Source organism: Phoca vitulina, unplaced genomic scaffold, assembly GCF_004348235.1.
Source record: "Phoca vitulina isolate PV1807 unplaced genomic scaffold, GSC_HSeal_1.0 scaffold8, whole genome shotgun sequence".
In the NCBI taxonomy this organism is placed as follows: domain Eukaryota; kingdom Metazoa; phylum Chordata; class Mammalia; order Carnivora; family Phocidae; genus Phoca; species Phoca vitulina.
In genome coordinates, this window is record NW_022589711.1 from 71,059,010 (window position 1) to 71,086,182 (window position 27,173).

General features: G+C 37.2%; 1 protein-coding gene across 2 annotated transcripts in view; it reads right to left on the minus strand.

Moving 5' to 3' along the window:
* Positions 1 to 5,653: 5,653 nt before the first annotated feature.
* Positions 5,654 to 27,173, minus strand: part of PRKCI (protein kinase C iota) — a 68,753-nt gene continuing 47,233 nt past the window's right edge. For both annotated transcript variants that reach the window (XM_032407231.1, XM_032407230.1), the window contains 10 exons: positions 24,535 to 24,711; positions 24,007 to 24,104; positions 22,927 to 23,013; positions 20,975 to 21,110; positions 17,551 to 17,638; positions 15,978 to 16,103; positions 15,346 to 15,425; positions 13,150 to 13,239; positions 12,656 to 12,771; positions 5,654 to 8,288 (listed from right to left, as the gene is read on the minus strand). In XM_032407231.1, the coding sequence (XP_032263122.1) occupies positions 8,201 to 8,288; positions 12,656 to 12,771; positions 13,150 to 13,239; positions 15,346 to 15,425; positions 15,978 to 16,103; positions 17,551 to 17,638; positions 20,975 to 21,110; positions 22,927 to 23,013; positions 24,007 to 24,104; positions 24,535 to 24,711 (1,086 nt within the window). In that variant the 3' untranslated portion in view covers positions 5,654 to 8,200. The remainder of the gene's footprint in view (positions 8,289 to 12,655; positions 12,772 to 13,149; positions 13,240 to 15,345; positions 15,426 to 15,977; positions 16,104 to 17,550; positions 17,639 to 20,974; positions 21,111 to 22,926; positions 23,014 to 24,006; positions 24,105 to 24,534; positions 24,712 to 27,173) is intronic.

Consider the following 27,173-nt stretch of genomic DNA (forward strand, 5'->3'; position numbering starts at 1 on the left):
CTTTAGCCTAGATCAGCATTCAGTGTGTGGGTGAAAGCTTTTTCCTAGCTCAGCTTTCCAGTCCCTATTAAAGCATAAAAACCATCTGCATGGTCTCTTCAAAGTCCTGGCTCCTTAGCCTCAACTCTGCTACAGCAATGAAAGTTACCCTGACAGTCTCCACTCAGAGGGAAACCACAAGCCACCGGGAGCTTCCTCTTTCCAAAGTACAGGGCTAATGTTTATTCATTCGCTCATTTATTCATTCATTTAATAAAGATTTCTGGAGGGTCTGTGTGCCAAGCTTTGCTCCAGGTGCTGGGACTACAGTGGTCAATGAAACTGACATGGCCCCTGTCCTCATGGAACTCCCAGATTGGTGGAAGTGACAGATGATAATAAAATAAGCCAACGAACAGGGCGCTGGGTGGCTCAGTCGGTTAAGCGTCTGCCTTCGGCTCAGGTCATGATCTCTGGTCCTGGGATGGAGGCAGCCCTTAGGGTAGAGAGAGCAATGCACCAGGTGCCAAATCCTCCTCAGATAAAATGGAATAAGCAGGAGTACGTTACAGGACAAAGAGGTTGAGCCACATGGCATGAACCCGAAGAAGTGGGATTTTCTTACTTGGGTGAAGGAGTCATAGTAGGCAGTGGCATTAAGGATCCGGAAGAATGCTGACCCCTGTGCTAGGAACCATCCAGAGAACAAGCAGCTTCCATGTGAGAGGGTGGCAGGGAAGACAATGTCCTCAGGGGGGTCAGAAGGAGAAGGAAAATGTGACGAATAGGCTGAGAACGTTGATGATGTTCAATGACCCAGGAAGGAGGGTCCCAGTGGGCACTGGAGAAATGGTAGAAGGGCAGGGAAGAGGGAAGGTTGAGTTTGGGAAGGGTGAGAACAGAGAATGGGAAAGCGAGGATGGGGCAGGCTACCTCACTGGAGTCACATGGTGGGTGGTCAGCACAGATCACCGGCATATGGGCACAATGAACTCTGAGATAGCTAAAAGAACGAACCCCCGTAGTCACCTAGTGCATTAAAGATGGGTGTGTTTCAGAGGGCACCTTGAGTTCCCAGAAACCAGCAGCATCCTGGACTTCTTGATCTGAGGGTGTCCGAGTTGGGTGAGGAGGCCAGCCACAGGATTCTTTCACCAGGCAGGCTCACACGCAATGTTGGATATGGGAACAGTTTCTGATGGACTACCGCACGGTTCTGCATGCTTGAAAGGAAAGGGTCCTGGGCTGTCTATGAAGTGGGAGGCTCAAATTACGGAAAGATAGAGTACAGCAATGGGAAAGGCTGGGAGGCTTGAGCTGACACCGTTGCAGAGAACAGACTAAGGCCTTAAACAGACCTGCAGAGATGGCCTTCGAGTTAGCAAGACAGTGTATTCTTTGTGTGTCATTTCTCAGAAGGAGACTGAGATTTTAGAGCAAACTTTACATAAACTCTCCTGAGAAGCAGTAGGTGCTGGAGCCGTAGGGACCTTGAGCAAGTTACTTCCTAAATCTCCATTTTTTTTGCGTCTGTTGAGTGGTGATAGTAGTACATATTAATACAGGCTCGTGGTTCTCAAAATTTAAACTGACACTGTCTGAGATGCTAGTCTCAGGTGCCACCTCCAGAGACTTCAGTTTAGTAGCTCTGGGGTGGGATGCACTGTCAGAGGATTTTTAGGATTGAATGCAAAATGTTTAGCATATGCCTGGCCCACGTCGGCTATTAAAATCCATAAATAATATTCCTTTTTGGGTGGACCCAACATGGAGGAGCAACTTTCTTCGGGAAATGTAACTTCCTCTGGCATCACTGAAAATCAAACAGAAGTAAAAAAAACGAAGAAACAACAACAAAAAAAACAAAACCAAAAAAATGCCAGGCCTCATTCTAAAGTACAAGCTTTTTTAAAAACTATTTTGAAAAACAAAAAGGAATTCTTATACTTTTAAGAATACTGTGCAAGTGGACGGATATCATACTTCCTAGTTACTCTTACTACCAAGTTACAATGTGCAGATTATAAAGTGGCATCAACAACACAACCAGTCTTAAAAAAACTTGTTGATGAAAAGTTGTGAAGGAGAAGGTGTGAGGTTGTTTAATGCAACTTACGCACATCATACAATCAGTTATTTTGGGCAATGAAGTAAATACCTGCCTGGAGTTGAGGCATGGTGGAAATTAATTTTCAACAGGATTAACAAGAAAATGCCTTTTCTTGGCAAACTGATGCTTTCAACCATTTACCTCCAGTACAAAAGTGTTTAGTGTTTTTGAAATAGCAACAGAGTCAAAATTCTTCTGAAATCATGTTTTTAATGGACAATCTGAGGGTCTACAAACATTCATGGGTTAAATCTGTGATGCCACCCAATATTTGATTTAGAAAGTTCCACAACTAAAGAATGTGGGCCATTTCTTGGATTTTGTTTTCACTGAATTTCTCAACATTTAAGTGGCTGAAAACAGCTCTGGTTTTATTTTCAGCGGGAGGTACCCTCCATAGAGGGGAAGCATGAGATATGATATGACGAAATTCTTGCTTGATATATCCCCAGTGCCTGGCACGTAGTAGGTCCTCACTTGTGTTGAATAGATCTAAAAGTTCTGACACCAGGAGGCAAAGCACTTCTCTGAAAACTTACCAGCCTCCCAGATAACATATTTGAGACTTCCCACAGAGGAGCAGTTCAAATGTTGATTTCTGATAGTTCTGTAAACTCACAATACACGTGTTTAGCACCAGTGAAATCCTGGAACCTCTTGTTCACTGGCCTGCAGTGAACATACTGCCTCTTCCAGAGGGCTAAGGTGCTGGTAACTCTGACCTTGATTACAGCAACAGACTGGCCCCTGGTGGTGGTAAAGCAAAGAGAATCGCCATTCTGAGAGACGGATATACGGCTGTCTCTCTCTCCCATGTGTTTCAGACCTCACTGCCTGGGGGAGAATGTTAACTTTATTTTAATCATAGGAAATATCCCCTACCTAAAGGGATAACATGCACACAGACTTTTCTTTTGAACTTACGTCAACTTTTCTGAACGCATTTATTCTTTGGATCACAAAAAATTCTTCATAATGTTTCTAAATCCTGCGGAATTGACAGAGTGCTAGACACATTGTAACGCCTCCGATAAATATAATTAAAAATTTAAACTTAAAGAAGGAATAATTTAGCAAAATATCAAGTCTTTGCCACAGTGACTTAGATTTCCTCACTGAAATACTGTTTCAAACTGGGTAAACTTTCGAACTGTTCACAAATGCACATCCTTTCATGATCCTTAAATTTAAAAACCTGACTTTTAAATAAAAACCTAGAGTGCCTAGAAAAAAATCTGGCTTAGAAAGAAAATGTTCTGTAAAAGGCCATAAAATGTGAGTTAAAATAGGTTCCTGTACTTAACTACCTTTACCTGATTTTCCCCTAAATAGGTTATGAATAATGTAAAAAGTCACCAAGTATAACCACCCACATTGCAGACAGTTTATATCATGTAAGTTTTAAATCTCATTTCGTGTCACTACCTCTAGAAACCCAGCACTTACCTTTTATGGAAAAAAAAAAGCATCTAATTTTTCATGGATTTTGGTAGAGCTTTTCAACTGGCTTTTTTCTTTTCTAACGGATTTTCCTATATAATTAGAATTTGCTTCTGATCAGCTAAACTGTCAATGAAAAGCTAAAGCTCTTGGGGCGCCTGGGTGGCTCAGTCAGTTAAGCGTCTGCCTTTAGCTCATGTCATGATCCCAGAATCCTGGGATCGAGCCCCTCATCGAGCCCCACATTGAGCCCCACATTGGGCTTCCTGCTCAGCGGGGAGCCTGCTTCTCCTTCTCTTTCTGCCTGTCACTCCCCCTGCTTATGCTCTCCCTCTCTCTCTCTGTCAAATAAGTAAATAAAATCTTAAAAAAAAAAAAAAAAAGCTAAAGCTCTCTCAAACCTCAAATCCATCTGGCATGGGTTTTAAATTTCAGACATCCTATAAAAGATCACACCAAGTAATCACTTAACTCTTAGAAAAATTAGAATTTCATTTTCTTCAATAAAAACATTAAGAATAGTAATTAGAGTAAAAATCATGTTAATGCCAGTAAGGCACAAATTGCTACATGAAGGTGGACTGACTGCCGGAAATCACTCTCAAATTCTGAGCCGGATTCATTTTCATCGTAAATTTCAAAGATGAATTGTACAAAATCCAATCTAAGCAGAAGCATTTAACAATTTTGTCTCCCATTCCCATTCATATTTCTGGGCACAAGAGCCAAAAACAATCAAATGTAAATATACAAGTGCATATATGTATATATATGGATTCTTAGTGTATATAAATGAATTCTTACTGTGTATCTATGAAGTCTGAAAGCTTTGTGGAATCTACATCTGAAAATGTCTAGCATAAATCACATACAAATGTCAAGTAAAACTCAGACAAGTTTCATTGTGAAGCTGATAAACTATTAGGACCACATCCTGTAGATTTTATTGCATTTATTTGGCTCCTATCATTGGACTATTTGTTGTAGACATGAACATCTTTCTCAGCGTGTCCATGCTCTATCTTGAATGCCAAGGCCAGAGATTCTTTTTTAGTGCCGTGCATAGTAAATTACAGTATATTCTGGAACAGTAAACTATAGATACCAACTACTCGGACTATCTGGGTCTTAACTGATCCCTTAAGTGCTAGGGCAGAGGAGGGTAAATCTAGGGAGATACAGGCCATCAATATACCAAACGACTCACTGTTGGGTGTTGTCCAGAAACCAAGCTGCTGAATGTTAAAAACTGGAGATTGGCTTTACCAGGGAGAAACTGGTCGCCTTACCGCACAATTTCCCTAGAGCTTCAAACTCCTCTTTGGACTCTGCTTTGGGATTTTACTATTTCAAAGAAAACAATCAAATTTATGACTTGATACAGGGGCTAGCTTGAGCAGAGCTTAATACTGTCTATAACTTCATTTTAAGGAAGAATTGAAATTCGGATAAGATAATAAGACGCAGGAGGTGTGGGGCTGGCTTAGTTGGTAGAGTGTGTGACTTGATCTCAGGGTTGTAAGTTTGAGCTCCACGTTGGGTGTAGAGATTACTTTAAAATCTTTAAAAAAATAAGACACAGGAAATCAGTCTTTGGTGGTTTAATATATAAGCACTAGCTCTCTGAGAAGTCCACTGAGAAAAAAAGTAAAGGCACTTAAGATTTTATTCTGGTGAAGGGAAGGAGACATTAAGTTATGGTAAAGAGATTTGTTAAGTGTAGGGCGCCAGGCTCATACCTTTTATTTATAGACACCAGGTACATCCGAGAAAGGAGAAGTTCTGGAACTTTAGGTCACTGTACAACATAATTTGGGAATAACCTGTTCTGAATCTGTTTAAATTTGCTTCAGTTTCAAAGCTAGTTAAAATGCTCTATGTTCACAGCTGATTTTTTTACTAATTTGTTTTCCAATAAGCAGGGATGCATAGAAGAGTGAGTTTAAAAATACACTGAACGATATTTTATGAATGAATGTCTGTGATATGGCATTAGTACTACCAGAATGCTGCTTTAAATAAAGCAAAATTCCGAACTCTAAAATTTCTACTTTCCTCCTTGAACAAATTTTGATGCACCCTGTGCTTACACAAATTTCTGAAATGCTACATATTAAACCTGTTCCAGTCTTGATGAGTATTAAACATTTTATTTAAAGATTTTAAAGTAAAAAAAGGGTACACAAATACAGATTACATTATGATGACCAAGGCAGTATTCTACATGACAAAAATCAAAACAGAACAAAATTTAAAAAGTAAATATACAGGTACCAAACAAGCATAATACCTGATATGCAATTCAGGCTGCATACACATAAAATGATCTGACCACAGACATGCTTATGCAAAATAAGTTTTTTCTTAGAACACCAAAATTCCAACCATTCTGTCAACTGCCTTATTCCCGTTGAGTATTTTGAAAGAACTTCTATATAATATAAAAGGAATTGGCATGGCACTTAAAAACTACAAAAAACAGAACACAATTAAAAACATATTTGTAATGCAATTTTGTATAAAATATACACGGTAAATCTTATTAGTTAAAAAAAATATTTAAAAACAAAAGACCACCCTGAATAATGGTTAAAACCTCATCACAGAAAAATGTTCATCATTTGTAACATTACTGATAGAAAATAGATGGGATTTTGGGGGGAGGGGAGATATCTAACTTGAAGAAGTCATTCAAAATTTATTTAAAATTGTAGATAAGATAGTAACTCACTGCCTACCCCTTTCTCAACACTTATCATGAATATTCTAATATATAACTACAGGACAAAATAAAAGAATAGCTCAAAGAAAGTGTTTCTCAAAATAAGGTCCAAAGACCCAAAAGAATTCTAAGGTGGCCCAGCAATGTGCATTTTAAACAAATGTCCCAGGTGATAGTTCCCCATTCTAAAATTTGAGAACTAATGCCCTAGGGAAACAGTACCACTTAAAAGCAAGATCATAAATATATTTCTGATATGTCAGAATTTTCTATGAGTTTATGGTTTGCAGTGAATTCTGTTTCTTTAAACAAGTTTCAGGTATTAAGAAAAACATATATACCTGTTACATAAACATGGGAATGTATATAAACGTTTTCCTTTGAGGTTTTCATTGCTTTCAGATTTAGTTATTTCAAGAAAAATGAGTATATGGCCAGAAACTTCAGAAAAATTACATTTCTAATAAAATGTAGCATCCAAAAGAGATAATTTATTAAATGCCTATAAATTTTAAATCATTCTAAATTTAAGACTAGATAGCTTTCCCCAAAATTCAATTTTACTAAGATTAGACAGTAACTTAGATGATTATGGTTACTTTTTACATCCCTTTATATTAAAAAAAATATTCAAAATAAACAGATGCTATCATTGGCATCCCTTTAAATAATAAATTGCTAAACACTAATATTAATAAAAAATAATCTGAAGAACTCTGCCCCTGAAATGTATTCCACTTTTTACATGTGTTACCTACTTAATAAAAACTCACTTAAGGAGCTGGAACTGTGGGGTATGTACGTGCATGTCCTTAATATTTATTCATGTGTACCTTATTTTTTAAAATTTCACTGAAGACTCCATAAGCAGGGTCCAAAAGTATGGATAATGGGGCTTTGGTGAAGAAGTGAGTATGTTTAAGTGAGTATGGTTAAGACACTATTTGGAAGATAAATACTTTTTCTGTATACTAAATTATAAGGAAAAAATAGCATACGTTCTGTCTCCACTGGATAATGGAATGCTTTTACAAGTCTGATAATGACTGCTTCCTTATTATCTAAATCAAATCACAAAAAATAACTGTGGGATTTGCTAATAAGGAAATAAATCTCACAATCTTACTTTTTGGTATCTATTTTAAATTTCTATTTTTTTCCTTTCTATATACTGAAAAATGCTACATTCAAATGCATCCTGGGCTCTTTGAGTGACATTTATTAACATTCCAGTTAAAGTTCTGGCTAAAGGGGTAAGCTCAGAAGCTAATGCCCATATACTAAAGAAATCACTCTAATCAGTTTTTCAAAAACAGCTAATGATTTGGAATCTGATACTTAATACAATATGCCCATTTTTTCCCTCAAGGAGAATTTGTATCCCTAATTCTAAGCAAGCAACGACATCTTTTATTACCAGTTTAATAACTGTTGCCTTAAAAATCAATAATTTAATTATCCAAGGCAATAAAATTTACAACTGAATTTTTAAACACAACTCAGAAAGTAATAGGTAATATAATAAATTGTTGTTTTTTGAATTATTCTTTTATATCAAAATTAAACACTTCAAGATGAAGTGAATGAAGAATGACAAAAAAATCACGGGAGGCTTACGACGTAATCCCACCAGGTGCCTTAATGCAACGGATATGCTGTTTAAAAGCAGTGTAAGTATTTCCTTTAAACAAAAGGACAACTTCATTACTCATCAGTAGGCTGCTGGATTACCAGTATAGTTAAGTGTTGACACGACTGTCTGGAAACTAGTTTCATTTTCTTTTTCATAGTTAGATGTAATAATTGACTCTTACAGCCAATAACAGAAGATATTGAGTGCTTTTTTGTAGGTGAAAAATATAAAATGGTTCATGGTATCCAGGCTGGTAACAAGTTTATTCATGCATTAAATGGCAACACAAGCAAAATGCATAGTTGGAAAATGAGGATCAGACACATTCTTCTGCAGACATCAAAAGAGGATTGATGTACTCAAAACCTTCGAATTCAGACTGATCAATCTTCCTCACGATGTCACTGTTGAGAGAAGAATAAATTAATTTTCATAATCTAGATTTCTTCAACTTTTTATTTAATTGGTAAAATAAAATGAAAAAAAAAAAAAAGCAGGGGCGCCTGGGTGGCTCAGTTGGTTGGGCGTCTGCCTTCTGCTCGGGTCATGAGGTTCTGGGGTTCTGGGATTGAGTCCCACGTTGGGCTCCCTACTCAGTGGGGAGCCTGCTTCTCCCTCTGCCCCCCCCCCCAGCTCGTGCTGTCTGTCAAATAAATAAAATCTTAGAAAAAAAAAATAACAAAAAAACAAAAAAAATAAGGCGAATTTACATAGATTATGGGGAAAAAAAATCTCTTAAGTGTTTAGATTAGTTCCAAAACATTTTCTAGAAGAATCAAGAATACTGAAAATAAAAGAAGACTAACAATCCCACAGGCAAGTTTGGAACTAAAAGGTGGTCCAAAATTGAAGGCTAGGAATAAAAAAGTCACAAACTGTCACAAGTCTAGTTAATTTTAACTTTTGACCTGAACATTCGTATTTATAGGTAAACATCCAGGTCTGAATTAGCATTCAATTTAGTCATCACCTCAACAGGAAGATGGTGACAAGGCCCAGGAGAAGTTAACTGAAAGGAAAAGGCAATAGGGACAGGTACACAGACCTGAAATAAGGAGCAGATACTGCAGGGAGGTAGTAGAGACGTTGGCATTCTGCTACACTAAGCTTCTACTTTAATATGCAATAAGAGTAGTACTATTGAATATTTTAATACTTAAATGCACACACCGTACTGCAGAGCACAAAGTTACACAGAATATAGTCCCCTCCTTTAAGGAGGGAAGGTATCTCGTATAATGAAAAGCTACAAGAGAAAGCAGTACCTGCTAAATTTCATACAGGACAGCTAAGTCCTGATCTAACCACAGTTCTAAAAAAAAAAAAAAAGGAGGGTGGTGACTTCTAGTTAGAGAAATCGAGAATGCCAGCATTCATTGTATAAACACTTACCAAACGGAATTATGAAAGATGATGTTGGGTCTGAGAAAAATGCAAGTAATTTATTTGAGTTGAAAGCACAGGAACAGAAGCATGTCAAATGACAGATGATCTGGAAGGAAGGTAATGGCTAGCTCAAAGCAGCTGGTGCCGTTTACACGGAAGAGGTTCACCTTGATTCATCGAAGATGTGGCTGCATCTGAGGTAGCTCAGAAAGATGGAGAAGACTCCCGTACGTAAAAATGAAGGGTGCTGACAGAGGAGCAGCATGAGCGAAGGTCAGAGCACTCTACCAGAGAACGCACGGTAACGGAGACTGGTCAGAGCACAGCATCTGTGCTAAAGCACAGCGAGAGACGACCGGGGAGTCAGGCAGGAGACGGTGGGAGGCAAGCACTGCTGGCCAAGGGGACAGATTTTATCTGCTAGGCAAGCAGGAGGTTCCTGGAGGCTTCCGACAATGGGGTGCTACTGAGATGTGTGGAATGGGTGGCAAAGCAAAGAAGGTGCCCAATGAGGAGGATGGTGTAATATTCTGGGTATGATCTAAAAGAGATGTGAACTAGGGCGCCTGGGTGGCTCAGTTGGTTAAGCGACTGCCTTCGGCTCAGGTCATGATCCTGGAGTCCCTGGATCGAGTCCCACATCGGGCTCCCTGCTCGGCAGGGAGTCTGCTTCTCCCTCTGACCCTCCCCCCTCTCATGTGCTGTCTCTCTCATTCTCTCTCTCTCAAATAAATAAAATCTTTAAAAAAATAAATAAATAAATAAATAAATAAATAAAAGAGATGTGAACTAGACTCATGGCAATGGGAATGGAAATGAAGGATCTGATGCGAGCAATGAAATAAAGGGAGAAGAGACAAGGACTTGGCAGCTGAGTATGTTATAGTTTGTTAAGAAAAAGGAAGAGTCAATAATCATGGACATTTTGAATCTGAACGAATACGTGATGGCATAATGAGCAGAAAAGGGTGAATAAAAACAAGGAACTGATTGAGAACAACAGAAAAAGAGACCATAAAGAATCATTACTTTTCTTTTCTTTCTTTCTTTTTTAATCTCTATACCCAACATGGAGCTCGAAATCACGACCCAGAGATCAAGTCACAAGCTCCACTGGCTGACCCAGCTAGGCACCTCAAGAGTCGTTACTAAAGGTATTTTAGATTTCGTATGTTTGAGGTGCTTATCTGACGACCTAGGGGAGATGTCTACACAAGCAGACAGAAATGCAGCTCAGAAGAGATACTGGGTGGAGGCTAGGTGCTTCAGAACCGTCGTTCATTTATTCTTCACAGTGGCCTTGTGACGTAGGCAGTAAGAAAACAAACAGGCTCAGAGAAGTTAGGAAATTCAAACCCAGGGGCTCCTGGGTGGCTCAGTCATTAAGCATCTGCCTTTGGCTCAGGTCATGATCCCAGGGTCTTGGGATCGAGCCCCGCATCGGGCTCCCTGCTCAGTGGGGAGCCTGCTTCTCCCTCTGCTTGTGCTCTCTCTCCCCCTCTGCGTCAAATAAATAAAATCTTAAAAAAAAAAAAAAGAAAGAAGGAAATTCAAACCCAGGTTACCCAGTTGGTACGAGGTGGTGTCAGGACCCAAATCCCTGTCTCTGACTGAATCTGGTATTCCTTCTGATACATGACGCTGTCGGAAGTAATTATATCGGTACACCTCTCTCTCCTTTAGTAAATAGTAAGCTTTTTGTGAGACCCACCTACATGTTAATCGTCTTTGAATGTCTAGTACTTAGTACACTGCCTTTTGCTCAACTGTTTCCCAATTTAGCCGGGCGTCATTTAAATAGCTGGTATCAATATTGTGGGGTTGGCTGAACTCCCCAAGGCACAAACTGCATATAGCAAAGAGAAGGCTGTCATGAACGGAACTGTGGAACATCCCAGTCTCAACGGGGACAGGGAAAGAGGGGTGACAAGTGGTCACACAGATGCAGCAAAACCAGGAGGGGTAGTGCCAACAAAGCAAGGCCGTGAGTGCCAAATGCTGTACAGACATCAGGGGAGATGAGAACTGATCAGAATACGCTTTAAAAATCAGAAATTAACAAGTCAATTCAACCTCCAGACGCTGAAGGAACAGGTTAAACTGTAAGGAGTTAAAGTGCCGGTAGTAAGAAAGCCCCAATCAACGTTGACTATTCTCAAGGAGTCTGATAGAGATACTGCTTATCTATTTCTCTTTTACCAGGAGATTCTATTAACTATTTTGAAAAAATCAAGGAAGAAAATGTGATGGTTCAAAGATGTGCTAAGATTCAGGGGAAAAACTAGGATTTCTGGGCATGTTGATAAGTAGCAGAAATGCAGCAGGGAAAGAGAAATTAAAGGAGGTGGATGAATGGACGTAACTAACAAAATGAGATCCTGGCAGAAGCTAAGGAAACAGGTTAGGGCCACGGGGCACCCCCTGCAAGCGAGGGACACCCAAGCGCAGGGAAGAAGGAAGAGGAGGTAAGAGAGCAATTGTGAGCTTCGAGGTGGTCTGGTGAGATCTGAAAAGGGAGCAAGCTCCCACCGGGGGGGGGGGGGGGGGGGGGGGGGGGCGGGGGTCCCCATCCTTGCAGTCAAGGTTAAGGCAAGGCTGATCCACTAACAGTGGGGGTCGTGGGGGTAGGACTGAAGGCTTCTAAAATGTAGAGACAGTCTGGAACAGTTGGCACGAGGAATGTGGTAGGAATTAACAAGATGTGAGTAAAAATACTGCCGAGGAGGAAGGGACTCCTCGAGATCAGAGAACAAATCTGTAATGACAGGTAAATGATCAAATGTCCCCAAATTATTCTAAACCATACTTTTAAAAGATTCAACATAAACATAAAAAATATGTCAGCTCACTGCTGGCTGGACTTGGTAGGGTAATGTAATCTTTTTAAAAAGCAATCGGGCAATACATATCAAGAGCTTGAAACATTTGATCCCCTTGGACTAATACCCTTTCGAGGCATCTATCTCAAGGTAACACGCAGGGACTCTGACAAAGATGGCGGCCTGCACAACAGGGCAGTCCAGGGCAGCGCAAGTGCGTGGGACTTGGGCAGACTGGGGTTTGCGTCCTGACGCTGCTGCCTGGCAGCCGCCTGGCAACTGTAAAACTCTGCTTCCCCTCTCCGAGCCTCAGTTTCCTTGCCTGTAAGATGAAGAGGACAATAAGTAGATTCACAAGGTTGTCGTGAGAATTCGAGATAAGGCACAGAAGGGAAAGTAGAAGAGGGCAGTTGTTATAATTTATAAGAGTCTCATAGATTGAAATAATCCCGTAACTGAATGGCTAAGTAAAGTATACTATAATCTCATAATGAAGCACTGTGTAGCCACTAACAATGAAACTTTCAAAGAACTTTAGAAATATTTCAGTCTATAGAATTACTTACTCATCATCTGGAGTGAGCTGGACAGGTTCATTAGTAAACTGAGAATCAAAGTTGTCCAAACCAAATTCCCCAGAAATATTTGGTTTAAAGGGAGGTACCACCTGCTTTTGCTCCATCTAGGAAAGACATATTAGATGACAGCTCAAGCCTACATTCTCAGAAAAATTCCACCTCTACATTTCTCCTCTGCCCTCAGATGCCTCCTCGGCCTATCCCCGTGAGTTCTCAGCCATGGCTCTACAGTATTCACAAGGATGGAAACCATTTACAAAACTGAACACTGACGCAGGCCTTACTAATATTACAACCTGCTCCATTAAATTAATATTCTAAGCTTTTACTGTTTTAAAAGCTTTTTAAAAAAGCACTTTAGAGAGTGGTTTTAAGTTACTAAAGCTGTGATATATTTGTTTTTCAACATTCTTTTAAGATAATAAAATTTGGCCCAAGATAATAATGAAACCTAACATAGAAAATAATGAAAATTTACATACCATATCCCAGTCAACATTTCGAAAGAATGGGTGTCCCTGAATATCAGCAAATCCTGTTTGAGGATGACAACCCAATCGTTCCTTTGGGTCCTACAGTGGGAAGAAATGTTTCAAGAAGTAGGTGGATATCATGTTTTAGAAGAAATCATCTTTGTGACTTGGGTTTCGTGTCTATTACATGATACCTTGTATCTGAAATCAGAATGGTCTACCTTTCATTTCTACATAGTACAACACTAGACTTAAATGAGTATCTGAAGCTTGTGACAAGATTTCCTCATGGCTCTCTCTAGCTATCATGTGATTATAGTGGACATAGGTCACTACTCCTTGCTAAAGAAAATGGGAGGAAAAGCAGCAGAATCATTTGAGCAGCACCCTGATATTTCTTTGGCAGAGATTAGAGTGCTGGTCAAAATATACAAACCCCAAACTTTATAAGTTTGTTCTTGGCTCATTTTAAAAGCCCAATGCCCAATTACAGCAACAAACCATAATCTGCATACAACAGTGATACAACCATTACGTGAACCACTGGACTGAGAAGGGGCTGCAACTTATAAAAAGTCATGGCTTATTCATTACTGTGAACGAGAACATGTTACTATTTTCCTTTCCAATAAAAGATATTTAATATTAAAACCTCTCACCTTCATTTCTCAGTGTGTTAATACTTAGATTTCCATTTTAAATCTTTCTTCATATAAAGTACTCAAAAGCTTCAACTTATTCTATTAAAATTCATCATTATCTTATCTATATGTACCTTAGAAGGTAAATGCACACCAACCTACTTTCTAACCTACAATTTATTTAAAATAAGATTTATGACTGCCAAGATCACTGTGATACAATAAGAAGCGTTATCTGGGGTCTGTCCCAGGTTCCCAACACAGAGCTCCTAAAACCCTTGTAATTTCCTGAGTCACAGACGTGTCGTTATTCATAACGAGTCCCTTTTGATTATACCTTATTATGCTAGTAAGGTGACTCTTGGTGGGCTTGCAATAGCTTCAGGATGGGATCTGGTTGCCAGAAGAACCAACCACGTGATTAGAGTTGTAACTTTCATTTTCAGAGGGGCTGGAAATTGAGTTCAATCACCAATGGTCAGTGACTTAATCAATCATGCCAATGTCACGGAACCTCCACAAAACCCTCTGAACCCTGGGGTTTGGAGAGCTTCTGGGTTGGTGAACACATCCATGTGCTGTGAGGGTGGTGCACCCCAACTCCACAGGGACAGAAGCTCCCGTGCTCAGGATCCCTCTGGACCTCACCCTGGGTATCTTTCCACCTGGTTGTACATTTGTATCCTTTATAACAAACCAGTGATAGTAAGTAAACTATCTCCCTGAGTTCTGTGAGCCGTTCCAGCAAATTACTGAACCTGAAGTGGGAGGGTTGTGGGAACCCCCAATTTTCTAACCAAGTCACACAGAAGTGTGGGTACTCAGTACTTGTGACTGGCATCTGAAGTGAAGACAGTCTTGTGGGACTGAGCCCTTAAACTCCTGGAATCTGATGGTAACTCTGGGTAGTTAGTGTCAGAAAAAAAAATGAATTGTAGGACCCCCACTATGTCTGGAGAGTTGGGAGAATTGGTTGTTGGTGTGGAAAAAACCTACACATTTGGTGTTAGAAGTGTTATGAGTAAAAACTGTTCAGAATCATAATCTTAGGTCCTAAAACTCTTCTAACCTACTGACCACAACAAATAATTGAATGGTCTTCAGATTTTTTAAGACCAATGACAGCATTTCATTTCTTCTGAATTTTATCTAGGGCTTTTGACATGATAATCTATGGGAAACACTACTGCCAAGTACTTAGTAAGTAATGAGATTCTATGACTAATAACCCAAAGAAAACTGAATAATAGAGCTATAAGTATGATTGCGGCTATCCCCAAAGATTGTAATTTTTCTCTAATTGTGTACATGATATATATCATTTACATTAAAAACACCATATGTAGTATATAGCTGGGGGTGAATTACATTGCCAAAATGGAAAGGACAACTCATCTCAGGATCTAATGCTGTCAAATTACCCTCTGGTGAAGAGCCAAATTCCAGATCTAACTGAAAAAATTATATACTCTGATGTTTTGGAATGTTACACTGCCTGAACCTCTAGTTATAGTTTCATTTATATACAGATAAACCACTAAAGATTGTTATACACAATTTATACCTTGTTGAGAAAACTCTTCAGGACACTTGCAGCTTTTACAGACAGAGAACGTGGTATGCGTATTTGTTTTTCCAAAATAACTAGAAAGATAAAATTATGGCATTATATTTAACTTTTACATGGCTTCCATCTTTACATTTTTATTATGAGGTGCATAAGGCATTCTAGCAGAAAAAATAAGACATTACATATATCACTTCAGCGTCTGCTTGTTTTTATCTAGCACGATTCTTTGTATTTCTAATCGTGGGCCCTTTTTTTTCACCTTTTGATCCTCTTATATTCTTGGTACCCTACTTTTTCTCCATATTGTTCTTGGACTTATGCACTCACAGGGTCCATGTGAAAAGACTGTCCTCTGTAGCCACAGGATTCCTTCCTCCAATCTCTGTGGTATAAAATCTGAATGAACCTCTTTGTTATATTTTTGAGTATGAGAAAGTAGTTGGCAAATGGACTGAAAGTACAGAGGTAGGAAGATATATTTTTTTTAATTGAAGACTCACATATTAAGAAGTACGCTGTCCAAATTATTTTCCTTTTTCTTACTCAAAGTAAAAACGTGAGCCATCCTCATTCATGCTCTAGAATAGGTTATTCACAGAGAATCTCTGTAAAATACTGTAAATTACCTTGGAAGAGATAATCCTCTGTGTTTTGATCAGGGTTATCAGAGCTTCCAACAATATCAAATGGAGATCTTCCTGCCATCATCTCAAACATTAATACTCCAAGGGCCCACCAGTCGACACTGAAACCTTCAAAAAAGAAATTTTTGAAGCAACAAATTATCTATTCTGCATTCTTGAAAAGTCACTAACTTGAGATTCATTTTATTATATAATGAAAAAATAAACATAATGAAAACTAAACTCTAAATGCATTATAACTATCATGGTAGGCACCGAAGATTACAGGAATAATTCACTTATCAACAAGGGGAGGTACCTAAAAGATAACTTGAAAAATAAAATATTGGAGGGACACCCAAGAGTCAGTTAAGCGCCTGACTCTTGGTTTCAACTCAGGTCGTGATCTCAGGGAATGGGTTTGATCCCTGCGTCGGGTTCCGGGCTCAGTGCAGTCTGCTTGGGATTCTTTCCCTCTTCCTCTCCCTCCCCCTCTGCCCCTCCCCCTACCTGCATAGGCTATCTCTCTCTCACTCTCCCTAAAATAAGTGAATAAAATCTTTAAAAATAAATTAAAAAAATAAAATATTGGAAATGAAACATAAGTTTCTTTTCCCAAATATGCCTGCAATTTCAGACTCATGATCTGTTTCTAACATGTTGTTTTTGAGGATATAATTAAATTGTACTTGAGAATAACTTTCATTGGTCTGAAACCTGATCTTCTGCTAGCTGATTAAACATCCTTGAAGGACCTTGGAATGAGATTATGAACAGCTGCCAGAAGTACCCATCCTCCTTTACATCTGCTGAAATCAGAGGGCCAGAACCCAAGAAGTCAAATGTGTTCTTAAGATAAATATATCCTCTGGTTCCTGACAAGCAGTCAATCTTTCCCTCATTTTTCAGATTCCTGGAGGAAACATCCCGGGAAATATGAACAATCCTCTAGGGGTTCATGACTCTGGAGTCACATGGCTAAAATGTAAATCCCTACTCTGCCACTTTCTAGCTGTATGACCTCAGGCAAGTTATTTAAACTTTCTGTAAAATGGGAATTAACAGTGCTTACCTCCTAGGATTATTGAGAGGCTTAATTAATATGTGTAAACTGCTTATATTAGTGCCTAGTACTTTTAGTGTTGCCATTAATAAAATATTATTCAAATCTGTACCCCCAAATACTGCTAAGATCCTACTGTCTCCAATTTCATACTAGGGTTTTCATGTAGGTTTTAAGGGGATCAAGAAAGTTTATATTAATAAGATTAGTATTTAAATACTACAGTATAATATAACGCAATTGGTACCACATTTTTTTTTAAAGATTTTGTTTATTTATTTGAGAGAGAGAGAATGAGAGAGAGAGCACATGAGAGGGGGGAGGGTCAGAGGGAGAAGCAGACTCCCTGCCAAGCAGGGGGCCCGATGCGGGACTCGATCCAGGGACTCCAGGATCATGACCTGAGCCGAAGGCAGTCGCTTAACCAACTGAGCCACCCAGGCGCCCGCAATTGGTACCACATTTAACCACCCATCTAGCACATAGCTAAAATGCCACCTATTTATTTATTACCATAATCTTCTCCTCTTAAAATTTCAGGAGCAATGTAATTGGGAGTACCACAAAAAGTGCTGGTTGTATCTCCTGGCCGTAATCCTTCCTTTTATAAAAAAAAGAAAAGAAAAAAAAGATATAATAAGATAGAAAATTATCTTCTAAATTCACCTCTTTTATTTCATCTATTATATAAGCTCAGCATCTATAGGTAATATATTAAGCTTAAATAAAATACCACTAGCACAGTTTTCCATATTATTAAAATCACAGGTTGCCACTAAATAGCTTAAAGAAAACCTGTCCTCATTAGATGTTGGTAGAGTTCAGTTAAGATAAAAATTGCACTTGAAATAATTTATAATCAAGTAAAAATTTAATACAAAAATTTAACTTGTATGAGTAAAAGGAATCAACATATTTTATGAAGAAAAGAAGCACTGTATATCCCATCTCCTAACACAAGCACTGCTGCCATAATGATGTTTTCCTTCTGGTTGTTTTTCCTAAGGCATAAATTTTTTCGTTTTGTATTTCAATTGAAAAAATTAAGGCAAAACATACTAATGTGTATAAATAGAGAAACTACACAATGACAAATGGAACAATCACCAAAAAGTTATAACAAACTTGCATGCACCTAACAACACAGTCTCAAAACACAAAGAGTAAAAAATAGATAAATTAGGAGAATTTCACAATCCCTGCTATGGAATGAACGTTTGTATGCCCCCAAAATTCATATGCTGAAGCCCTAATGTGATAGCACTGGGAGATGGGGCCTTTGGGAAGTAATTAGGTCATTAGGTTGGAGCCTAATCCTGATGGAATTAGTTATCTTTATAAGAAGAAGAGAGCTCCCTCTCTCTCTTTCTGCCATGTGAGGATACAACAAGAAGACACATCTGCAAACCATGAAGAGTGCCTTCACCAGACACTGGTTCTGCTAGTACCTTGATCTTGGACTTCCCAGCCTCCAGAAGTGTGAGAAATAAATGTTTGTTGCTTAAGTCACCTAGTCTACAGTATATTGATATAGCAGCCTGAAGTGATAATACAATCCCCAATCATGACAAGTGATTTTAACACATCTATATCAGAAAATGATATATCATACAGACAAAAAAAATTTAGTAAGCAGAAAAAGATTTAGACAAAAGCTAGAGCTAAATATAATATACATACTTAGAGAATATGTATAATCTATGTGCATGTGAGGAGAAAGGGAGGAGGGAAAGAAAGAGAGTGAAGGACAGAGAGACTCCTTGCATGGAAACAAGAGATTATATATCTTTTTTTTAAGTACATGTGGGATACTGATCAAATGCTAAGTCACAAAGGAAACCTCAATATATTTTCAAAGAACCTGTATCATTCAGACCATTTGCTGGCCACAAGGCAATTAAATAAGAAATCAACAATAAAAAGATAGTTTAAAAACAAGACAAATAATATTAAATATACAATTAAGCAAGAGAAAGACAATTCATTTTCATGAGTTTCATTATTTAAGTAATGCATGCCCATTATAGTAACTTAAAAAATATGTAAAAGTAAACAAAATAAATGTGTAATGCTACATAACAGAACAACACATATAGAATTAGACAATGCCCTACTTTAGAACTTTATTTAATGTGATAGTATAAACATTTTACATTGTTATGAACTTTTGGTAAACATCTTAATGACTTCATAATGCTCTGTTCTGTAGTCATGCCATAATTTCCCTAATCATTCTCCTTACCAGTGGCCATGTAGATTATATATAATATTTATCACAAACTACAATAAAAAACTTTGGTCATAAACTTTTCCTCATAGACCAAAATATTCACTCAGAATATCCCAGAGGCAGAAGTACTAGATAAAAGAGTATGGCTGTACATCTTTAAGAATTCTGATACATCACCACCAACTACTTTCCAAAAGATTGTAACAATGCATACATTCACCATTGATACAGGAGAATACCCATTTCTTTAAATTCTTGTAAGTAGACTATTATAATTTTAAAAACCAGTATCTGACATGCAAAAATGAAGCCTCATTATTGTTTTAATGTGTACACTTTGTAACAAGGTTAGCATTCTTCATGGTTTTTTGTTGTGGTTCAGCTTTATTTTCCTTTGACAAATTATAAGACTTTTATATTATTGTCATTTTTCTTTTGAAATAAGAAAAAAATCCACTGGGGGATAAAAGTGACAGAGAGGGGCGCCTGGGTGGCTCAGCTGGTTAAGCGACTGCCTTCGGCTCAGGTCATGACCCTGGAGTCCTAGGAGCGAGTCCTGCACCGGGCTCCCTGCTCAGCAGGGAGTCTGCTTCTCCCTCTGACCCTCCCCCCTTTCATGCTCACTCTCTCTCATTCTTTCTCAAATAAATAAATAAATAAAATCTTAAAAAAAAAAAAAAAAAGATAAATGTCTGAGTTTTGTACCTAAAAGCAAAAACACTTTAGGTAAAGATTTTCTTTTCAAATGTTGCTGAACAGAGAATAAGGTCAAATCTTCAATACTATTAGAGTGTCTTAATGTTAACATTTAAATAATCTCCAAACTCTGGAGGCATTTCCCTCAGGTGAATGGGGGAGTGTAATTCATACATTTACATGCTTGTTGCCATATATATTTTTTTTTTAAGATTTTATTTATTTGCGAGAGAGAGAATGAGAGAGAGAGAGCATGAGAGGGAGGAGGGCCAGAGGGAGAAGCAGACTCCGAGCCGAGCAGGGAGCCTGATGTGGGACTCGATCCCGGGACTCCAGGATCATGACCTGAGCCGAAGGCAGTCGCTTAACCAACTGAGCCACCCAGGCGCCCCTGCTTGTTGCCATATTACTGTGTGAGGATAATTCTGCCCCAGCTACTTTTAACAAGGAGAGTAGCTCCCTACACATTTTGTGCAAAAACACTCCACCCTTAAATGAAACACTGTTACAAAAAGAATAAAGTACCAAGAAATAAAAGATATTGTCCTGACAGTAACTGAAATTCTTATTTTGTTCTACTGTACCTTATGTCAGATATTTAAACCTTAAATATAAAAAATGATAGACTTCCTGGGAAAATCTTGAATGCATTATCAAGAGTTACAATTAAATGGCAAAGACTGGAAGGTGACATGCAAGTAGTTATGCTAAAGTCATGGGATTGCAGACAATTTTTATTTCCAAATTTTCTTCTATAGTATCACAACATTCAAGATAAAAAGTTACAGACAATAAAAAGAAATTAACTCTTATTATAGTACATATAACACTCACAGAAAATACGGAATTTTGTAAATGGTTAGAAAGTATGTATGTTTGTCCTTGTGCTAAAATCCCAAAAAGTATCCCAAACAAAGTAGCAGTCATTTCCTCAACTTTAAATACTGTTATTTTACCAAAACAATTTTATGAGCTGCTGAGATCTTCTGATTAACTAGAAATTTCCCTCACCTTACACATGCCATAGTCAGTGAGTTTAATGTGTCCTTCTGAGTCCAGCAATACATTGTCCAATTTCAAATCTCTATAAATTATCCCTCGTTCATGAAGATAATTTAATGCCAGACTGATTTCTGCAGAGTAAAATCTAAAATGAAAAATAACTCATTTGATTCAAATTTTTAAATTGTGGTAAGTTTCTAGAAGTCCTACCCCCCCACCTGCAAATGAAAACACCAAAATCATGTCAAAAGATTTTTTTTCTCCCAATGTTTTTAGAAACAATACCAAAACACAAATTGAAGTACCACTTTAAAATATCTAAGCCCAAAAGACAATTATAAAAGTTCCAGTCTACATGAAACTCATACTTTTCATAAAATTATTAATTTGCAAGTCTTGAACAGAAGTTCTTAATCTGGGTCCTTGGCTAGACTTCTGCTGCTACAACCAGAGGCCCAGTTGTATGTACATGAGTACTTACACCTCTTCTATAGGGTTTCCACAGCTTTCATCACTTCTCTAAGAGACAACTGCTCTCCCCAAATGCTAAGAGTCACTGATTGGTCTAGAATAGAAAAAATACTAAAAGTTCTACTCAAACTATAAAATCCATACCAAAATTCTAGAGAGGGAATTAAATTATTCTACAACCATACCATTTAATATTAAAGAGCTTTTTAGAACTGCCACTAACTCACTAGTGATAATGAGAACTTTTAACCTGAATAATGAAAACGAAACACCCAAGTTGGTTTATGGCTACTTTGGTGAATGTTACCATGATCATGGTTCAAGGTGCTTAACACATACCTTCTCAGCTACTTAATTCTATGCATAGAGAACCTAAGCCTTTATTTTGCACTTTGGTTCCCAGAAAAGTAAAGATGAAATAAAACCAGAACTGGCACTCGAATACAGTAAAAACTACTTTCCCCAAGTCCAACTGAACAAACAAGGAACAAATACAGGCTATGGTCACAATTAGAAATATCATTTGTGGCTTTGCTATAAAGGGTGATCATTTAATAAAGACTAAATACAGGAAATTAACAAAACAAAACACAGTTTGGTCCAAGATTAGATTAGTACAATTTCTACCTTATAAGATTGAAGGATATTATCTCTTTTTGACAAGAAATAATCAACGTCCTTGCAAGATTTCCATGAAACAAGTATTTATAAAAATAATATCTTTAACCTTTATTACATGCATATACAAACTCATATGCTTCATTTTGGCATTACTTTCATGGAACACAAAAGGGTGAGGATTATTCCTAATTCTGAGTACAAAACAGAGCAATACATGGCACAGATGAATTAAACTTATCCAAGGCCATGATCCTTCCCCACCTAACTCCTCCAACATATAAGCAATTTACAGTCTTATATAATAATATCAAATTAAAGACACAAAATAAACAAGTAAATAATATTTAATGATCTTTTCTCTTTTTTATTAACAGGCATGAGATCAGAGAAAAAAAAAGTCAAAGGCAGAAAAATTCAGAAATTATAATTACAGGAAGAATAGTCAGAATTACATAATAGCTTAAAAGGAATTGTTCTATTACTCTAGTATATATGAATAAGAATCAATGAAAAACTGTCAGAGATCACTGCAAACCTTAGATGAATAAATGTAAATTCATCAATTATTTCAGTTGTGGACGTTGAATAGACAAAGTATTTTTAAATAACTGGGTTTAGTAAACTAAAGGTTCTCCCTTTAACACTGTTTATACTTTTCAACTGCTTATATTAATATATATTATAATGTAAACTAACTTTTAGCTTAGCCCCTACATGACTTACAAAAAACTAGCATCAAAATAAATAATTTATCTAATCTTTTCAACCAGTGGCACATAAAAAGTCCCATAGCATTCCCTACCCCCAACCCTCCCCCCGCCCCCAGCCCCACCTCCATCAAAAATCTAACACAAACAGTACATATTTACCTGGCATGTTCTTCAGGAAGTTTTCTTTGTCGCTGCATATGAAACATTAGATCTCCTCCATTTACATACTCTATGACAAAGAACAATCTAAAACACAGGAGAGATAAGAAACAAAACAAATGAATGTGGGGTGGGGGGAAGAGGCAAACCAAGGACAGACTCTTAACTCTAGAGAACAAACTGATGGTTACTAGAGGGGAGGTGGGCAGGGGCAGAGGTGGTAGGGATTAAGGAGGGTACTTGCAAGGAGCATGGGGTGTTGTATGAAAGTGTTGATACACTATGTTATAGACCTGAAACTAATATCACACTGTATGTTAACTAACTGGAATTTAAATAAAAACTTGGAGAAAAAAAGTATTTTTTAATTAAGAAAAAAAAAAGAAAAGAAAATCAGCAAGGCTTAAATCCAGGAACTTTACATGTCAGGCTTAAAATAAATAAATAAATACAGGAGAGAGCACATGAAACCAAGATCCAAAATAAGGCACTGTCACTTTGCATTTTAAATACTACAGAGACCAGTTACAACATAGAGAGCATTCTATAGATTTACCCTTAACAAACATTCCAGGAATTTGGTGGAAACAAAGGGTAGTTGGAGTCGAAAGCTGTTTAATCACAGAAGATACAAGAAAATAAACCAGCATAATTGTGTAAACTGTGTCTTCTATTTGAAAGTAGTACCACTAGCAATCCAGAGCCTCTCACTCTCACCCCAATTTTAGCATTTGCAAGAGAAGTCATTTTCAACTGTCACTTAAGGTAAAGAAGTTAGGATTTCTCCCTCTACTTAAACTTTAGGAAACTTTAAGTACTAAAACTAGAATCTTGGAGATATTTATGACTTGGTTTTTTTTTTTTTTTTTTTTTGCCTAAAGTGGGTAATTTCCTAATGCCACTCCAATGTTAAAATGATGTCACTGATTGGAGTCTGAGTAGTAGGAAATTTTAAGCATAGTACTGTTGTGTCCATCTCCACGTCTTCCACTTCAGGCTTACAGTAGAAAGCAGCTGTCATTGTCTAATATACCAAAATGTGTAAAGCCCAGTAATTATTCCATTATCTTTCAATCTTACCTGCTTTCTGTCTGAAAGCAAGAATGCAGCCCAACAAGAAAAGGATGATTGGATGCCTGCTCAAAAACATGCTTCTCCGTCTGTACCCAATCAATATCCTATTTTAAAATATGGAAGAAATCTATGTCAAACTGAATTATCATCAAAACTATGATAAATTTGTTCTTAGTAATTCATTTACCACATACGCAATTAGTAACTAGGCTAAATACCAAAAGCACTGATAATCATGAAACAAGAGCTTATATACAAATAGAGAAACACCACCAATAAATCTTTCAGTATTATGAAACGGTCTAAAAAACTTTTACAAAGCTCCCGTACTTTCCCTTGATAATAATATGGTTTGATTTTTATTTTTTAAAAATCTAGTAATCATCACATTACATTAAATCTATCTTATGTAATCTGTTTGAAGCATATATTTAGAATAGACTGAAATTATAAGACACAAACATTGAGGTTTTCTCTGAAATAGTACACCTAAGCCAATTTAACAGTTCAGAAATAATAAATCATTGTGCTTACCTCATCATCGTTGACCAGCTCTTTTTTCACAACTTTCATTGCATAAATACGATCTGTTTTTTTCAATCGCACCAATAGTACTTTGGCATAACTTCCTCTACCTATTACCCGAAGCAAATCAAAGTCCTGAAGACCTAAACTGGATGAAGCTTTGCCACTTTCCCTGGTATTCATTGCCTGTTGAGAACATTTACATCAAAGAGTTATACCTAGAGGAATTTTGCATAATACATTATATTTCTAAGACCTGGTTATACCTATGATTTTAAAATATCTTCTGATTTAAGTTCTTAATAGTTTTTTCTTACATCATACGATATAATCTAACTACACAAGAGGTAGGATGAATTCATGAGTTGAGGTCAGAGGGATAGTGATAGGAAGTTGACATCTGAGAAGTGTTAAAGGGTATCTTAAGATCTGACAAATTTTGGGTCTGGAGGCAATGAAGATACATGAATTTTAAAAATGACACTAACTTTGATGACCGGGAGATTGGGAGGTACTACTGACAGAAAAACAACGTGTGCACACAGGATAAGATTGACAGAGCTGTTGAGATAATAGGCTTCCTTTTTCATCCTGAAGATACAAGCTACAATGGGATATCAAGATTAAAGAGTCTACTGGAAGCTTGATATATGACATCTGAACTAATGGGAGGACACATTCAGAGACATAATTTTAGAAGCTATAGACAGAAAACAAGCATGAGGCAGCTTAACTAATGGAAAACATTTTTTTCTACACAGTACCAAGGCTCCTTTGCAATGAGAAAATTAGCCTTTTAATTCATTTACAACTAAAAACTTAGGTTTCTGGTAATTTATAGAGAAGACCGAAGATAATCTTTTTAAACATATCTGCAAAATCCTCCACATACAATCAACAGAAGTACCCATAAGAATTAAGTATGAATTTTCTCAAGTGAAGAGTATCAAGAAAAGCAAAGAGCAAATTTTAAGAAAAACGAGTAAGCACAAATCGGAAAAAAAAAAATATTATGAAAACTGAAGGAGAATGATTTTTCAAGAGAAGGGTCATTTACAAAAATCTAGAAATAAAAATCCGATGTGGTAACAAGGATAAATAAAGAGGAGTGAAAGAAATCAGATTAGAGCAGATTAAGAAAGCACAGAATGGTAAGAAGATAAGGCAATATACAGACTTTAAATATGGTTAACTGGGAACTATAAAAGAGAATGACATGACTGAGTTCTGTTCTGCTAGCATTCACTCCCTCTGGATCTTACTGCTTACTTGCTCTGATGAAATAAAGCAAGCTACTTTGTTGTACGCTGCCTTACAGAGAGGCCCACGTGCAAGGAACAGAATCCTGCCAACAATTAGGTAAGTGTGGAAGCGGCTTCTTCCCCAGTCAAGCTTTGAGATAAAAGCAGTCCTTGCCAGCACCTGTATGTGATTCTGGGGCAAAGGACTCAGATAAGTCATGCTTAGATTCCTGACCCATAGAAACTATGACATTATAAATCTTGTTGTTTTAAGTCACTAAATCTTGAGATTATTTGTTACATAGCAATTATCTAACATAAGGACTTTAAGGCAAAAAGCATTACTATAAACAGAAAGGGATATTTCATGATGAAAAAGCGTTAATCCAACAGAAGATAATATGATGCTAAATTTGTATGTATTTAATAACATGGCCTCAAATATATAAAGCAAAAGCTAACAAAACAAACAAGGAACAGACAAATCTATAATGTAACCTTGTGGTTGAGAAAGAGCAAGCAGTCAGTGAGGTCACAGAGATGGAATAACATTGTTAATAATCTTGACCTAACTGACCTGTACAGAACCCCACACCCAATAACTATAAAACATACTGTATTTGAAAACACGTATGGAACATATACCAACGCCTATGTGCTTGGCGTTCAAACAAGTTTCAACAAAATTTAAAGGACAGAAATCACACCCAATGCATTTTCTGATTTGTAGAGGAATTAAGTTAGAAGTTAAAAAATTTTCCAAATATGTAAAAATCAGTATACTTTAAAGTTACGCTCTGATCAAAGAAGAAATCGTAATAGAGATTAAGATATACTTTACAGTGAATGACAAAAAAGCATAAGGAGATAATCAGAGGAGGAATCAATGCACTAGATTAGTAAATAAGCATTCAATAGAGAAGAACCAAAAGTTAGTTCTCTGAAAAGACTAATAAATGGATATCCCCCTGCCAAGAATGATGAAGAAAAAGGGAATGCACAATAAATTTTATCAGGAATAAAAAAGGATGTCATTTCATATTCTCAGAAATGGACAACTTTATGTCAATAAAAACCTAAAAATTTAGGTTAAACAAATTCCTAAGAATAACATAAACACAAGACAAAATAGAGATATCTAAATTGTCCCAGATCTATTCAGACATAAATTACAGAATTAAAATCCTTCCCAAAAAGAAAACTCCAAGCCCAGAGTGCTTTTCTGATGAACTTTTTATTTTTTTTATTTTTTTAATTTTTTTTTTAAAGATTTTATTTATTTATCTGAGAGAGAGAATGGGAGACAGAGAGCATGAGAGGGGAAGGGTCAGAGGGAGAAGCAGACCCCCTGCTGAGCAGGGAGCCCGATGTGGGACTCGATCCCGGGACTCCAGAATCATGACCTGA